The 15637-nt window shown below is 29.3% G+C and overlaps 1 protein-coding gene across 1 annotated transcript in view; it reads left to right on the top strand.

The window, feature by feature from the left end:
• Nucleotides 1-15252, top strand: part of LOC126907254 (protein slit) — a 96100-nt gene extending 80848 nt beyond the window's left edge. The window contains exons 5-33 of the mRNA XM_050688380.1: nucleotides 106-177; nucleotides 582-653; nucleotides 722-957; nucleotides 1405-1567; nucleotides 1646-1717; nucleotides 1788-1859; nucleotides 2801-2872; nucleotides 2953-3024; nucleotides 3494-3565; nucleotides 4744-4901; nucleotides 9150-9300; nucleotides 9394-9540; nucleotides 9615-9686; nucleotides 9764-9835; nucleotides 9904-10067; nucleotides 10140-10272; nucleotides 10354-10425; nucleotides 10497-10568; nucleotides 10645-10716; nucleotides 10788-10859; nucleotides 10921-11084; nucleotides 11159-11375; nucleotides 11438-11577; nucleotides 11643-11812; nucleotides 11914-12124; nucleotides 12201-12435; nucleotides 12889-13112; nucleotides 13173-13529; nucleotides 13617-15252. Coding sequence (XP_050544337.1) covers nucleotides 106-177; nucleotides 582-653; nucleotides 722-957; nucleotides 1405-1567; nucleotides 1646-1717; nucleotides 1788-1859; nucleotides 2801-2872; nucleotides 2953-3024; nucleotides 3494-3565; nucleotides 4744-4901; nucleotides 9150-9300; nucleotides 9394-9540; nucleotides 9615-9686; nucleotides 9764-9835; nucleotides 9904-10067; nucleotides 10140-10272; nucleotides 10354-10425; nucleotides 10497-10568; nucleotides 10645-10716; nucleotides 10788-10859; nucleotides 10921-11084; nucleotides 11159-11375; nucleotides 11438-11577; nucleotides 11643-11812; nucleotides 11914-12124; nucleotides 12201-12435; nucleotides 12889-13112; nucleotides 13173-13529; nucleotides 13617-13843 — 4033 coding nt within the window. The 3' untranslated portion in view covers nucleotides 13844-15252. The remainder of the gene's footprint in view (nucleotides 1-105; nucleotides 178-581; nucleotides 654-721; nucleotides 958-1404; nucleotides 1568-1645; nucleotides 1718-1787; nucleotides 1860-2800; nucleotides 2873-2952; nucleotides 3025-3493; nucleotides 3566-4743; nucleotides 4902-9149; nucleotides 9301-9393; nucleotides 9541-9614; nucleotides 9687-9763; nucleotides 9836-9903; nucleotides 10068-10139; nucleotides 10273-10353; nucleotides 10426-10496; nucleotides 10569-10644; nucleotides 10717-10787; nucleotides 10860-10920; nucleotides 11085-11158; nucleotides 11376-11437; nucleotides 11578-11642; nucleotides 11813-11913; nucleotides 12125-12200; nucleotides 12436-12888; nucleotides 13113-13172; nucleotides 13530-13616) is intronic.
• Nucleotides 15253-15637: the final 385 nt, after the last annotated feature.

Genomic DNA, 15637 nt, shown 5'->3' with positions numbered 1-15637 from the left:
AATGAAATTTTATAACTGATGTATTTTTTTTATTCGTATATTTTGTGCAAAATATTATTTGTCAAATGAAAAGTACTAACGGTTTTGTTTCTAATTTGTTTACAGAGATTTGAGTCACAATCAACTTTTTTACATTGGAAAGAACACGCTTAAAGGTGCACAAGCTCTGAGAACGCTGTAAGTAAATAATAAAAATGTAAACAGCAGGTATAAATAATAAACCTACTGGAGATATTTACTTGTTGGAAATTTAACTTCAATTTATTATTTCATTGTCTCCTTTTATAATGCTTGTTTTTCTCAATATTCTCCTATTGTAATGTGAAATGTCTTTTACCGGAGGGTTTCGTTCATTCTTTTTAATCGACCGCAATGATAATGTCTACTAAAATAAAAATAAATATAGTCAAGTATTTTGAAAACTGAAACTTTTTCGATACGCATCATTCATCGTTACTTTTCCCCTTCGTACAAAGTGTGAATAAAGTAAACGTTCAACGAAAAATGAATTCATTATTGACCTCTATTATAATTTTTGGTATTAATTAGAATAAAATTACATTATCTTTGATCGATTACAGGTTGTTGGACAACAATCAACTGCTTTGTGTCGACGAACAGTCAATCAAAGGACTCAAAGACTTGGAAATACTGTAAGAAATCATTTTTCATTTTTTGTAAAATTAAAAATAAATTTAATATTAATTTTTGCACCTGACAGAACATTAAACAACAATAATCTGACCACTTTGCCTTCCGGGCTGTTTTCGGATCTTTACCGTTTGAGAAACGTCCGATTGTCTGATAACAAATTTCAATGCGACTGTTTGTTAGATTGGCTTTACCAACAATGGCTACCGAGAATCCCAAGACTAGGTTCGTCTACTTACTGCCACGGACCTCCAAACATGGCTGGTTTACCTCTATCCGATATGCACAAATTCCATATGCAATGCGGTAATCATCATTAATATTATACATTTAGCCAAAACATATAATACAAAAGCCTAATTCATCAAATTAAATTAAATTATATTAAATTGAACGAAACTAGAAATACAATAATTCACTTGCATAATAAATGGTGTTATTATTTTCAATAATTACAAGCCACTTAAGTGTATCTTTTCCGAAACATAACTTTTTCTATTCGATTAGTTATTAACAGTTGTACAAGGTATGTGAAACTCTATGTACAACCTCATTAGTTGCAGTTGTTTATCATAACACAGAGGTGAATGATAAGTAGTAGCGCTTGTTTACAGTATGATATCACTTAAACAGTGTCTTATGCATATTTATGTACATTGTATTTATGACCATTTTATACAAGCAACACTCAGGCCGCTAATAAAAATAATATCGATGATGTAATTTACGTTTTTTTTATATATGCTATTAAAGACGGCGATTTCAACGGTCAAACGGTGGAATGCGGTCCTGCAGTTGAAGATCAAAAGTCCTCCTGTCCACACCCATGTACTTGCGAAGAGGGGGGCATTGTAAACTGCAGGGAGAAGTCGTTGACCAAGGTGCCGACCAAGCTCCCCGAGGACATCGTAGAACTGTAAGACAAAATTATATTTTAGAAATTTAGTTAGATCATATTTAATGGTACTGACTTTTACCATAATTATTACCACAGGAGACTGGAACAAAATCAAATTACTGAAATCCTACCCAAAGCTTTTGTAAAATACAAACGCCTTCGAAGAATGTAAGTTTTTCCCCGAAATGTTTAATTAATAGTCGAATAAAAATATTTCATACAATTCAAATTGTTACAGAGACCTGAGCAAGAATCAGATAACAAAGATATCGGTAGATGCTTTTCAGGGACTCAAGTCGTTAACTTCGTTGTAAGTTTATTTATGTATCATAAAAGAGTTGATATTTTTTAGATTGTATTTGATACAAGCTAAAAAATACACGTGTATACGTGATAAATAAAAAGGGAGCTTTATGAATAGGGGAAACCCCTAAAAAAACAGCCTTGCTGGTACACACTATAATTTTAATTTGTCCAGTTAGTGTTTGAATTATAAATCACACTACAAAAACTAGAGAAAGTCAAAGGGAAAAGTATTACTAGTTATATTGGCGCAAGACCAATATAATAATTCCAGGGAATAAAAAAGAACATTAAAAACCTACCATGATTTTCCAATGGTTTTATTGAGCAACTTTAGCTTGTATAGAATTATCACTTTTGCCTGGAAGGTGTTTTTTTTTTTTGTTAAAAATTTGAACACCTTCCAAATTTGCCTCGAGAACTTTGTTTTTGTCTGGTATACTCTATCAACCACTCGTATATCATTAGAACAGGTACCCTAAACCCATTATCGACGGCATTATCGGGTGGCGTCATATAATACATCCCGGTATAGTTTTTATCTTTATCCTTTTAGTGGACGATCGGATAAAAAATGAATACAACAAAATTAGCGTTAATCTCATTTACCGCTGGAGGCAAAAATCAAATAGGCCGTTGGGATTTCATGAATAACATTTTATATTTTCCTTTAACTTCGTACCTACTAAAATATAAGATTTTCATCGCGTGATCAGAGTACTCTGATACAATACAAATTTGTGCAGACGAGTCGATGTTCTTTAACTCGGTCCTTACTTCTATTGTGATATATATTTTCATTTTTGAAAACCATCTTATTGCATCGCTTGTCAAATATTATTCCACCGAATTGAATTGTTGATCGTAAAATTCGTTTGACTACGTGTAATTTTTGACGAGACACAAACGACGACTAAAATCAAATTGTTTTTGTGCGTTTCCATTTAGGATGTTGTATGGCAACAAAATCAAAGACTTGCCCGGTGGCGTGTTTCACGGTCTGACTTCACTGCAACTGCTGTGAGTGTACAAACAGAGAAAAAACAAACAACCTAACTTGTGGCACGACGTTATTACATGGTTATATTTTTCTTTTACAGACTTTTGAACGCCAACGAGATATCGTGCATTAGAAAAGATGCTTTCCGAGATTTGCACAGTGTCAATTTGTTGTGAGTATATTCAATACGGCGCTCTTATAAATACATTTTTCTCTCAGTTTTTATTTTATAATGAATACATGCAAGACGGAAACAATATTGAAATCCAAAGGCACTAGGTGATCGTGGTGGCTGGGGGTGGGTACGCCATTCTCGAATTACCTGTGAAAACAATCTCTTTTGGATTTCCAAAACGTGCTGAATATTAATGAATATTTCTCGCCTCGTCTCTTTTATTATCGTCTGATATTCAATACGGTTGCAGTTATTTATACCTTAGTTTTTTATTATTATTAGTAAAAGCACAACAAGCTAGTGAATTCGATGCCGCCGCACGCTCAATATATAATACTGCTGATGTCGCCCCACGTTGCTTTGCATTATTTAAATGGACACCCCGAACGCATAACTTTCAAACCTTTTTTAGCCTTGCTAACCGAAGTTGACTTTACATAAATCCCGCTGCTTTGTTATTTTTTAGGTCATTGTACGATAACAATATCAAATCGCTCGCCAACGGCACGTTCGACTATATGAGAGGCATACAAACATTGTAAGTATACTATCTGTGCCATATTATTAATCGTCTTAATTCTCATTATGCATTAACAGTTCAGTTTTATATCGAGTAGGCAAAATTTACATGTGCTAATATGTATTTAATTTAGTTCATCATTATTTAAAAATATTCTAAATAATATTATAATGCAACTGCCGATATTCGTAATCCAAGAATATTATTTGTGTATTGACTGAAAAAAATATACCAGCTTTAATTTGTTTACTTTTTCTCTAGCTCTATTGGATTAATGCATTAGCGAAGTGTATTGGGTTAAAAATATAAAATACTTGTTCCATACATTCAATGGATTTTTCATTAACGGAAAAAAATCTCTGGTACAAACAGCAGCTTTCATGAATAAATTAAAACTGCATTGAATTAATTAATGTTAAAACTGTCGAGTTATTGAAAACCCCTCGGCAAAGAAATTTAAACACTGTAGGGTAGTCTGTAAGAAGTAACAATCAAAACACTTAAAAGTGTTTTTTTACGTGAAAGTCTTATGGTAATCTACCAGCGATGTGAAAAAAATTAAAGGTTAACATTTGGCGGAGTCCAAATTTATGCGGTCAGACATTTTTTTCTTTCCTTTTTTTCCCAACGCTAAAGCAAAAATAAACGACAAGCTTAAAATAAAATTAATTCAAAATCCACAGACTGGATTTGCGTTATATTGAGATATTAAATAAAGTCCGCGGTCGTCCTTATAAAAATGTAACTAAAAAAAAAATGTGTTAAATCAGTTGCTGATAAATACGTGTAAAATCTCGGATATATTTGAGATTTTTTCCTAACCGGATATTCATTTCCTGTCTTTTCCGTTGGTTTCCTATTCATAACAAAATATAGTCATGAATAGTAGCACTTTATTAGCATTGGAAAACTTTACCAAGAAAAACTTCTCTGAAAATGTCTTTTTCTTTCGTCATAAATAAGAACATCGTGAAGTCCGCCAGCTGTGCACTCCATTATTATTTTTGGACAACCGTCTTTTGTTTATACCATTGTTCACTATTTTTGTCGCAGTGTTTGTCAAAGTAGACTCATCAAAATAATCAAACTATGGAACCGTTTACTCGAATAAAATAATAAAACATTTTGTATTTATGAGAAAATACAGACTACCAAATTAACTGTACGTTGTTGTTTATTTTTGTTATTTATTTCAGACATTTGGGCAGAAATCCGTTTAGTTGTGATTGTAACTTACGTTGGTTATCGGATTACTTGCATAAAAACCCAATAGAAACATCGGCTGCTAGATGTGAATCTCCGAAAAAGTTGCAAAAACGTAGAATTGATGGACTAAGCAATGACAAATTTAAATGTAAGTTCACTCAAATTTTCAAATACATTTATTAGAACAACATGGATTTATTTATAAATTTTAATTATATCGAAAATTTGCGGTAATATGGTTATAATCGATATCAGATTTAGGAATATAAGGACGCGAGGACAAAAATAATTAGTCTCGAAAAAAAATGTTTAGTAAGTTTTCTAATTATATGTGAATACTTTAATTTTTATAGGATATCGTGGTTTCAGTCCACTTGGCCTGGTTCTGGTTGTAACTTAATTACCTGACTATCTGATTTCCTCTATATTTACTAAAAACATATAACATGACGCTTATAACAAATGAACACATTGACACATTATAAAAACATTTAATCTGTATACAAAAAAAGTAAGAGACATATAATAAATAAAACATGTAAATAACATATAAAATGTTTTTAAAGAAATTATACACAAAAGTATTTATAAGCCTCGGGGCTAAGTAAAAACATAATAATTGATCATGACAACGAAGATTGAAATACAGCTTCCAACTAATAATCTCAGGCATTTTGATAACACATAGAACGTAAGAATAATTTTTTTTTTTTTTGAAAAACAAAATAAAGAGCCAACATTTTCATGAACCAAAAATAAAGTAACAAATAAAGGATAAATCATGTCATGGTTGGGTTGATTACATATTCCGACTGATTGACTAAAGTTTCATTCTGTGAAACGTTGTTAGACATCAAATACTTTAACAATATTTTTTCAGTTATAAAAATTTAATTTATGAAAAACATATTATAAACATATATTAACATATATTTACTATATAATTTAAATAACAAAATTATGTTATTGTAAGTTTAAAAATATGTATGCTAAGAAATGATTAGTTGTGCAGCCATGACACAAACTCTAGCCCACTTCATTTGGACGTCAACGGCCCAGTTTTGAATCATAATTATCGAGCTCGGGTATTCAAACTTTTTAATAACTTTTTTAGAAGTTTTAACTATCCAATATTTTCATCCTGTTTACTTCTGATTTATTTTATCGAACAACGCAAATGTATTATATTGGCGTTGATAGCAAATGCATCCAGCGATGATTTTAATGTCAAAGACTTAAGTCCTTTCTCTATGGTAACTAGCCATTTCACACAAAGTAAATAGATTTATATAACATAAACTGTTCTTCCATAAAATATTATTTTGTTAACTAACTTTTTTTTTTGAAATCTCAACGAACTTATCCAATTAATAACTGACTGCGTCCAGTTTTTGTAAACATTGATTTCTGAGAACATAAAATTATACCACAAAAAAAAGTTTTTATGTAGATTTATTATGTAAATTATTAATTTTACTATTTCATAAAAACGAAGTCTTATTTTAATTACAACTGAATATTTCATACATAAACACTGAACTCATGGCGCTATAGTTTAAGGATAGATTAACCTGAAATGGTTTATGTATGTAATATTTCTCCAAAATAGTTTTTAAGAATTACTAGAAAAATTACATCTAACTATTTTATTTTAGTTGTAAATAAACACTACTAAAAAAACACGTTGTAATCCAAAAAATAAATAACAAAATGACACTTAGAAATAAATCATCTATTAAATATATTATTTAATAATAAGTATAATTAAGATATTTTTTAAATTATTATATAAGATTAATTACAAGTTTACCACTTTTTTTATAAACATTTTTTTACTTAAAACTGCCATAACTTTTTAATTATTATTGGCAAAAAAACTTAGCAAACAAAAAATTCAGAATATAAAAAAAAATTTATTTAAGTAAAGAAAAACTTAACTACGAACAAAAATAATTCGCAACATTAAATTGAAATTTTTTTTAAACTGTATTTGATTTAAATTATATGAAAGTAAGTTTAAAATATTATAACATGGTTTATATTATCAAATTGTGAAAAAATCCAAATTTTTCCTATTTTTATTTATTTGAGGGCATATTGTTGATAACTAAATCACTATAACGACCTTATAATTTTTAGATAATCAACTTATTTTTTCTTAAAGAAATTCTCAGTTAAAAATATATTGAGATCATACAATATAGTATTTCAAAAAGGAAACATGTAAATTGTTACATTACATATAATATTTATATGGATAATATGCGGTTCATTTTAAGAATAACATTTTTTGCGGTCGTTTTCTCAAAGAAGTATTTAAAATGCCCACTAGGCCAACGTATTATTAACATTGATTTCAATTTTTTATTACTATAAACTTTAATTATTATAACACATTTTAAATGTATTAAATAAAAATAGTAATTTATGTACTACTATAAATCGATGAAAAAATAGTTTGAAATATTGTCCTCAAAATATTTAAAGTCGTGTGTACGTATTTACAGAATTTTTATGGATAAGTTTCTTTAGGTGGTAGGTGGGAAATGTGAGAAGTGAAAATAACAGTTTTTGGAGACGTTAGCTGAAAGAAAACAAATGATCCTCAAGACTAAGTTAATTTTCACGAACTCTTATTGAGCTTTACCGTAGTAATACGATTCGTACATCTGTTCAAGACGTCTAATCCACCCAAAGCGATTTTTAGGCAAAATTAACCTCGGAGGCTGTAAAATGGGATCCCTCGTTTATATTATAATTTTTTTCAGTATTACATAATTTCCCTCTGAAAAAGTCGGAGCTATGTATTTATTATGGTTATATGTCATACCAGAATCCACCTAAGTCTCCTCTATGATAATATCTACCCGTATATCTTGATCAGTTTCGAGTACTATAGAAGGATCGTACTCCCTATTCTCAGTCAAAACCGAGTTGGTGAGGAACATCAACACCATAAACCTTTTTAAAACACGGTTTGATACTTCAATCGCAGAATTATAATTATGTTGGATCATCTCGAAGTACTTTTTATGACTAACACTAGGTATTTTTAGAAAAAAATCCTTTTGCTGGAAAACAGTAAATAAACCACAAACACTAGTATTATATTGCCTATGATGACCTGAAAAAAATGACCTAAAAGTTATCAAGTAATAATCATGTTTATAATTTTATACCCTGAAAATAAAATACATCTGTAAAAATAGTGTTTCAAAATAATTAAGATTGGTTTCATAGAAGTTTTCATAAAAGTAAAATTATTGGATATAATCAGAAGATTTAAAAAATATTTTGTTCTGTATCTATAAATTTTTTAAAACATCAAAAGGATTTGCGGAACCCCACAAATGACTGATCAGTTTAATATATTAAGAGGTAGACCCGATGCACATATCATTTCATTTTTATTCATTTTATTCAAATTATTTACATATAATTTTTAATTTACTAACCTTTTTGTCTTTTATACATAGTATATGGATGATAATTGACATTATCCATCATTATGTTATTAAAAAATGTGTCAATGAAGTGTATTAAGAAAACTTTAAAAGGTTTTCATACAATTAGAAATATTTATAAAAAAATATTCATAGGGCGCACATTTTACAGCTAATAGTCAAGGAACTAACTAGAATTGTTTAGTTTACAATATTTTTGTTTATTTTCTCCAATTTTTTAAAAACATATTACTAGATAACATGATTAGCTTAATAATATATTTTTTTAATAGTTTTTATTAAATTTTAAATGTTAATTTGCTAGAAAACATTTTATATTTTATCATCATTAAAGAGCCCATTAATGTTTAAAACATTTTGTCATTTAATTAATTCAACTCAAACTTAATTCAAAGTTGAATATTTAAATGCTATTTACTTTATAATGCCATCTAATAGTGATACCTAAAAAGATGATAAAAACTTAAAATCTGGTAGCAATACTACTTGATATATTAAGACAAATTGGAAAAAGATCACTAATTAAAGTTTATTATTTTAATTATTATAAATTAATTAAAAAAAATTAATTGACATTTAACCCCTCCTGAGGTAAAATTTATTTTCTAATGGGGTATATAAACATACTCATTTTTTTACTTAATTTTGTAATCAATATTTCCGAATTTTTAACTTTATATATATTTATATGTACATTTTTTTTTAACTATACTTTATATTATAAAAGGTATAATTTTTAGAAAAATAATAATAGTTAAAATTTTAATACAACTTATATCAAAACATAAATACGAATTTATCTTATTTGCTATTAATATTTTATTTATTATAGCCACTTTCACTGATAGTTCAGTAACATTGAATCTGTACATATTTTTTTAATTATATTTTGCATATATGGTTTTTATACTCTTAACTAACTTAATACGCAGGCATTGACGATACAAGAACTAGAGGCGCGGGTGACTGTTATAGTGACAGTTTTTGTCCAATCAATTGCACTTGTGACGGTACAGTTGTAGATTGCTCAGGAAGATCATTAATTGAAATACCAAAAGATATACCGATTTATACAACCGAACTGTAAGTAAAATATTATTTTCGAAACATTTTAAATAATTAAAGACTGTATGTTTTAAGAAATTTAAGCTATTATACATTAACTATTTTTTTTAGAATTATCAATGACAACGAAATCGCAAAAATTAAGTCTGATGGACTTTTTGGTAGATTACCAAATCTTCAGAAATTAGAAATGAAAAGAAATCTCATTAGCAGTGTAGAAGCTAATGCTTTTGAAGGTGCCATTAAGCTGTACGAACTGTAAGTAATCATATTAAGTTTTCGTATTTATTTTTATTTTGGATAAAATACTAATTTTGGTTTAAATTTTTTAGTAATTTATCTGAGAATAAATTACGGCAAGTTCACAACAAAATGTTTATAGGTCTCCACAACTTAAAAATTTTGTAAGTATTAAACGCTTACAGTCAATAATAGTTCCAGTAAAAATAAATAATAAAAAAATGTATTTGTTATTTTCTAGAACTTTATTCAACAACGAAATAACTTGTGTTATGCCTGGTTCATTTGATTACTTGCCTGCACTCAGAACACTGTATGTTTTTTTAATATATAACTATAGTTAATAAAAATAATATATAAAAATTCATCTCTTATTTCCAGTAACTTACAAATGAATCCATTTAACTGTAATTGTCATCTGGCTTGGTTTGCGGAATGGTTGAAAAAACATGGGCTCACTGCCGCTAGTCCTCGGTGTGCAGGTCCACCTCGCGTCATGGACGTTCCAATTCATGATTTGCCATCGTATGAATTCAAGTGTACGGGTAAGTACTTTTTAATTATATAAAACAGTTTATAAGTAATGCACACTAACCCTTGGTCGATAACTTATTCAGGTGATAATGATCAAGGCTGTTTGGGAGATAATTACTGTCCACCCAAATGTACTTGTATTGGTACAGTTGTCCGTTGCACCAGAGCTAAGTTAACAGAAATACCTAAAAATATTCCGATTGAAACTTCAGAACTGTGAGTTATAAAAATTTAATAAAATTTATACTAATTAAATTGTTATTAAATTTACTTTAACTATTCTTTTGAAATGTTTAGATACTTAGACGTCAATGAAATCGTATCAATCAACGCTGATAGACTTAATCATCTAAAATCCCTTACCAGATTGTGAGTATCCCATTAATTTTTAAAATTAATAATTAAGGAAGTCTTATTAATGAAAATATTTTTATTTTTAGGGATTTAAGTAATAATCAACTAACCGTGTTGTCTAATCATACATTTTCACAATTATACAAACTTTCAACTCTGTAAGTGTTTATTATTAATATAAAATGTGTATCCAATAATAGTTATACCACATTAAAATACATATAATTTTTATAGACTGTTGGGATACAATAAACTTCAGTGTCTCGAAAAAAATGCTCTTTCTGGTTTAAAATCTTTACGAATTATGTAAGTTTTAAAATGTTAAATACTTTTTTTCTTAAATATCAACCAATATTATAATTGTTTATTACTTCTAGTTCTCTTCATGGAAACAATATATCATTAATACCCGATGGCACATTTTCTGGTCTCGATTCAATCACTCATTTGTAAGAGATTCTATGATTATTTTTTTAAGATTATCGCATTATATATTAATTTATATTATAGGGGAATCGGATCCAATCCTTTGTACTGTGATTGTGGTTTACAGTGGCTCGCAGAGTGGATCAAAAAAGACTTCATTGAATCTGGTATAGCCAGGTGCGCTGAACCAGTATCCATGAAAGATAAACTTTTATTATCTACTCCTGTATCAAACTTTGTTTGCAAAGGTTAGTAAAAAATATTTACGGAGATGAAAAATTACCTTTACATAACAAAAAAAAACACTTTTATTTCTATACAGAACCAATTAGCAAAGAAATTTTATCGAAGTGCAATGCATGTTTCACTAATCCATGTTCAAACGAAGGCTTTTGTGAACCATTGCCAGAAAGACAGTATACGTGCAGGTGTAATCCCGGCTATCACGGAAAACATTGTGAACACATGATTGATGCTTGTTATGGAAATCCATGTAGAAATTTAGGTTCTTGTAAACTTCTTGAAGAAGGCAGATTTAGGTATAGATAATATTTCTAAAATTATTTATATTATACAATTTCTAATAATATTATCGTTTCAGTTGTCAATGTACACCTGGATTTACTGGTGATCGTTGTGAGACTAACCTTGATGATTGTCTGACTAACAAGTGCGAAAACAATTCCACTTGCGTTGATCTCATACAAGCGTATGAATGTCGTTGTCAACCAGGATATACAGGTATCAATTTATCTTTAATTATATATGAATATCAAATAAGTATTTTACATTTTCTATACATTCAGGTGATTATTGTCAAACGAAAATACAGTTTTGTTCGAAAGATTTCAATCCTTGTCATAACGGTGCCAAATGTGTTGACCACACTACTCATTACTCGTGCGAATGTCCCCTTGGATTTTCAGGTGACAACTGTACCATAAATAACGACGATTGTCAAAATCACATGTGTCAAGTAAATATCAACTCAATGAGAAATACATTTAATAACTAAATATACTTGTGTATATATATATACTTATATGTATATAATATTATATGTATACTCAATTTTAGAATGGAGGTTTGTGTATTGATGGCATCAATGATTATATATGCAAGTGTGTTGGTGATTATGCTGGCAAATTTTGTGACATTGCTCCTATGGTAGCACTCATGTACCCACAGACATCGCCTTGTCAACACCATGAATGCAAAAACGGTATTTGTTACATTCCAAACGGTTCTACCAACGATTATTTATGCAAGTGTGCTCCTGGATATTCTGGTAAATTATAAAACAAATGAATCTATATATTAATAGTTTTTAACAGTAAATACATTAAATAATATATAATTTACAGGAAAACGATGCGAATATCTGACAAGCTTAAGTTTTGTGCATAATACTTCTTTCGTAGAACTTGAACCTTTGAGAACCAAACCTGAAGCTAACGTTACCGTAGTTTTTACAACTACTCAAGAAAATGGTATTTTAATGTATGATGGCCATTCTGAGCACTTGGCAGTTGAACTATTTAACGGACGCATCAGAGTTAGCTACGACGTAGGAAATTATCCAGTGTCTACAATGTATAGGTTAGTTAACTAAGCACAACTCCAATGTCATGGTATAATTAGGATTTCATATTTGAAAGATATAAATAAGAAAAATGTTCAATTCCCTACAAACAAACAAATTGTACTTTCGCTGTATAATTATTTTTGTTAAAAGGAGATATGACATCAATTTTTTTTTTATCGCTTTTTTACGCCTAATTAAGGTCATAGCGGCCGCCCTCAAAGCAGAAGGTTTCTTAATCATTGATACTTCGGGAAGAGTGGTTAGTCAGTCGACAGAGAGAAAGATGTTGTCTTTAATTACTGAATTGATCACTCGCTCGGCAAATTAAGCCGCCCGAGATAGTGCACATTAAGCACTGCCGCGTTACCAACTCGGTCATACCATCTCTCAAGGATATGACAACTGCAATGTTGCTACTACGTATTTGTTAAATTTTTATTAACTGGAATTATCCTTTATTTTTACAGTTTTGAAATGGTTGCCGATGGCAAGCAACATATGGTGGAACTATTAGCTATCAGAAAAAACTTCACACTTAGAGTAGACGGAGGTATAGCCCGATCTATTATTAATGAAGGATCAAGGGATTACCTGAGACTAACTTCACCACTTTACATTGGTGGTATACCAACTGATCCTGGAGCTGAAGCCTTCAACCATTTCCATCTTAGAAATTTGACTAGTTTCAATGGTAAGTACATAATATGACTAAAAAATATTTAATCTAGTAAAAATAATGAATTTTTTACAGGCTGTATGAAAGAGTTGTGGGTGAACCATAAACTTGTAGACTTTATGAATGCAGCCAGACAGCAAAAAGTCACTCCGGGGTGTTCACTTCTCCAAGATGAAGAGCAGATGGTAGAAGAGGAAGGTGTTAAACCAATCAGCCCCGAACCGGAACAAAGCCCATCTATGATTGACGAAGAACAAGTGGAGCCACAAGAAGGGAACATGGATGAAGAAGAAGAAGATGAGGATGAAGATGAAGACGAAGATCCATGTTTTAACAATCAGTGTCACAAAGATAGCAAATGTGAGCCAAAAGGTCTCAAGGACTATATTTGTAAATGCCAACCTGGTTGGTCAGGAAAATTCTGTACACAAGGTATGTGCGTTTTGTTTAAGTAATATTTTTTTTTATAAATACAAATTCTATTTATTTTTTTTTATTGTTTTTATGTTTGTATTTTAGAACCAACTTGTAAGAAAGTGGCAATTCGCGAATATTATACCGAAAATAACTGTAGGTCAAGAAAACCGCTTAAGATGGCAAAATGTGACGGAGGATGTGGGACTAGTTGTTGTAAAGCAAAAAAGACGAAGAAGCGCAAAGTGCGATTAATATGCAATGACGGCACTAGATATACCAAAGATATTGACATCATACGGAAGTGTGCGTGCGCTAAAAAATGCTATTGACTACCAGGCCCCTCCATAGATATGCCCCAACCCGTACCACACGTAATCGTACTACCTCACGTTGCTATTCACCATAATCACCAAACATTGTTGACTAAATTTAACTACTCAAAAACTGATAAGGGTCACGTCGAACAGCATAAATGGACAGATAATATATTGATGTACATGTTCTTTTACGCTGCCTTATCTGTATTGGTCGAATTACTCATTGTTGTTATATGGTTCGTCAGCGTATGTATATATCTTCTTCTGCCGTAATCCCTGCACCTTTTATAGTTTTATAATTGTTGTTATATCACTAGCCATTCATTTATTCCTAAGTTTTATTATTATTTCTAAGACTACCATACCTACTAAAATTTATTTTTTTATTTATATTTATTTTATATTACTATACTTGAAGTTTAAAAACCTTAATGACTAGAAAAGTATTACAAGACATTTGTAAACTAGTATTGTACTTTTAAGTATTACTTTATGAAAGCCATAAAAATTAAATACCCATTAATACACGTCAAAACTGTATTATTATAATTATTTAAGTAAATTTTATAAGAAAACGCAGTTTAGTTTTTTTTTTATGTAATATGTATTGGAGAAAGCCAAAAAAAAATTACCATATTTTTTCAATGTAAATATTTTACTATTATCTGGTGCAGCGGTTTCAATCAAGAAGACATGTATACAAGTGTAAGTACCGTGTGTGTATGATTCTGGAGCAAAAGGCACATTTCATTGTGCGGAGGGGCCTTTTCAGTGTTTTATTTTTATACGTCTTTTTTGTATAGTGTACAAGTGTAGAATTCGTTAAAAAAAATAATTAAAATCATAAAAAAAAATTATATATAGTATATTGTTTTGGTTGACAACTGGTTCTGATTTATGTAATGATAGAAAACTTTTTTCTTTTATAAAAGAACATACATGAGAAATATAAAATAACATTTATGTAAATAGAATATGTTTTGTATTGCTTTCATCGGTACACACAAGTACATGCTCTAAGAAACTAATTACGGCGTATACAATGTTATAACTATTATAATATTATTTATCTTAACTATACGAAATTCCAAAATTTAATTGAAGCATTTAAAACACATTACTTGGCTTGTAAATAAACATGCAGCTGTAACCTACAAGTTATATTTGGAATCAAATTACTTATTTTCATCTGCTCTAGAGACAGAAACATAAAACATTACACTTAAGTTATTAATCAATTTTTTTTTTTTTAATATCATCGATTTGTAATCTTACTTTATTTTGAGTAATCTATATGTCTATTAAGTCTAAGTTTTTTTTATAACATTTAATTTCAATTAAATATATTAATATTGTTTTTAATTATTATAAAATAGTTTTCGTTCATAATTGCCTGAATTATATTCATAATATATGTAATACATAGATTGGTTTAAAAGAAAAGTTAAATTTATAATTTATATATGTTAAAAACAAAATTATGTAAATAACAATATATTGTACTAGTAAAATTAATAATAAAATATATTATAATCAATTAAGATCTGATTCTATTCTTATGAACCTTGCATACAATCCTATTAATAAACAATCTAATAGCAGACTAATTCTAGTAAAACCCAATGAAGGCAATTTAACTGATTTCACTATATTTACTAATTAAATACTCAATACAGGAGTAAATATTCGTGTAATCAGACGAATTCGGCCATCGTCAAACTTGACAAAATGACAAAAGAAACTAATTTAAATACCAGTCTTGGACCGTCATCCTTATTAGGAGTCTAAAGTGTCAACACAACCCTT

Source organism: Daktulosphaira vitifoliae, unplaced genomic scaffold, assembly GCF_025091365.1.
Source record: "Daktulosphaira vitifoliae isolate Bord-2020 unplaced genomic scaffold, ASM2509136v1 Scaffold_5, whole genome shotgun sequence".
Taxonomy (NCBI): Eukaryota; Metazoa; Arthropoda; class Insecta; order Hemiptera; family Phylloxeridae; genus Daktulosphaira; species Daktulosphaira vitifoliae.
The sequence above is the reverse complement of the archived record's forward strand: the minus strand, read 5'-3'. Positions and strand labels throughout refer to the sequence as shown.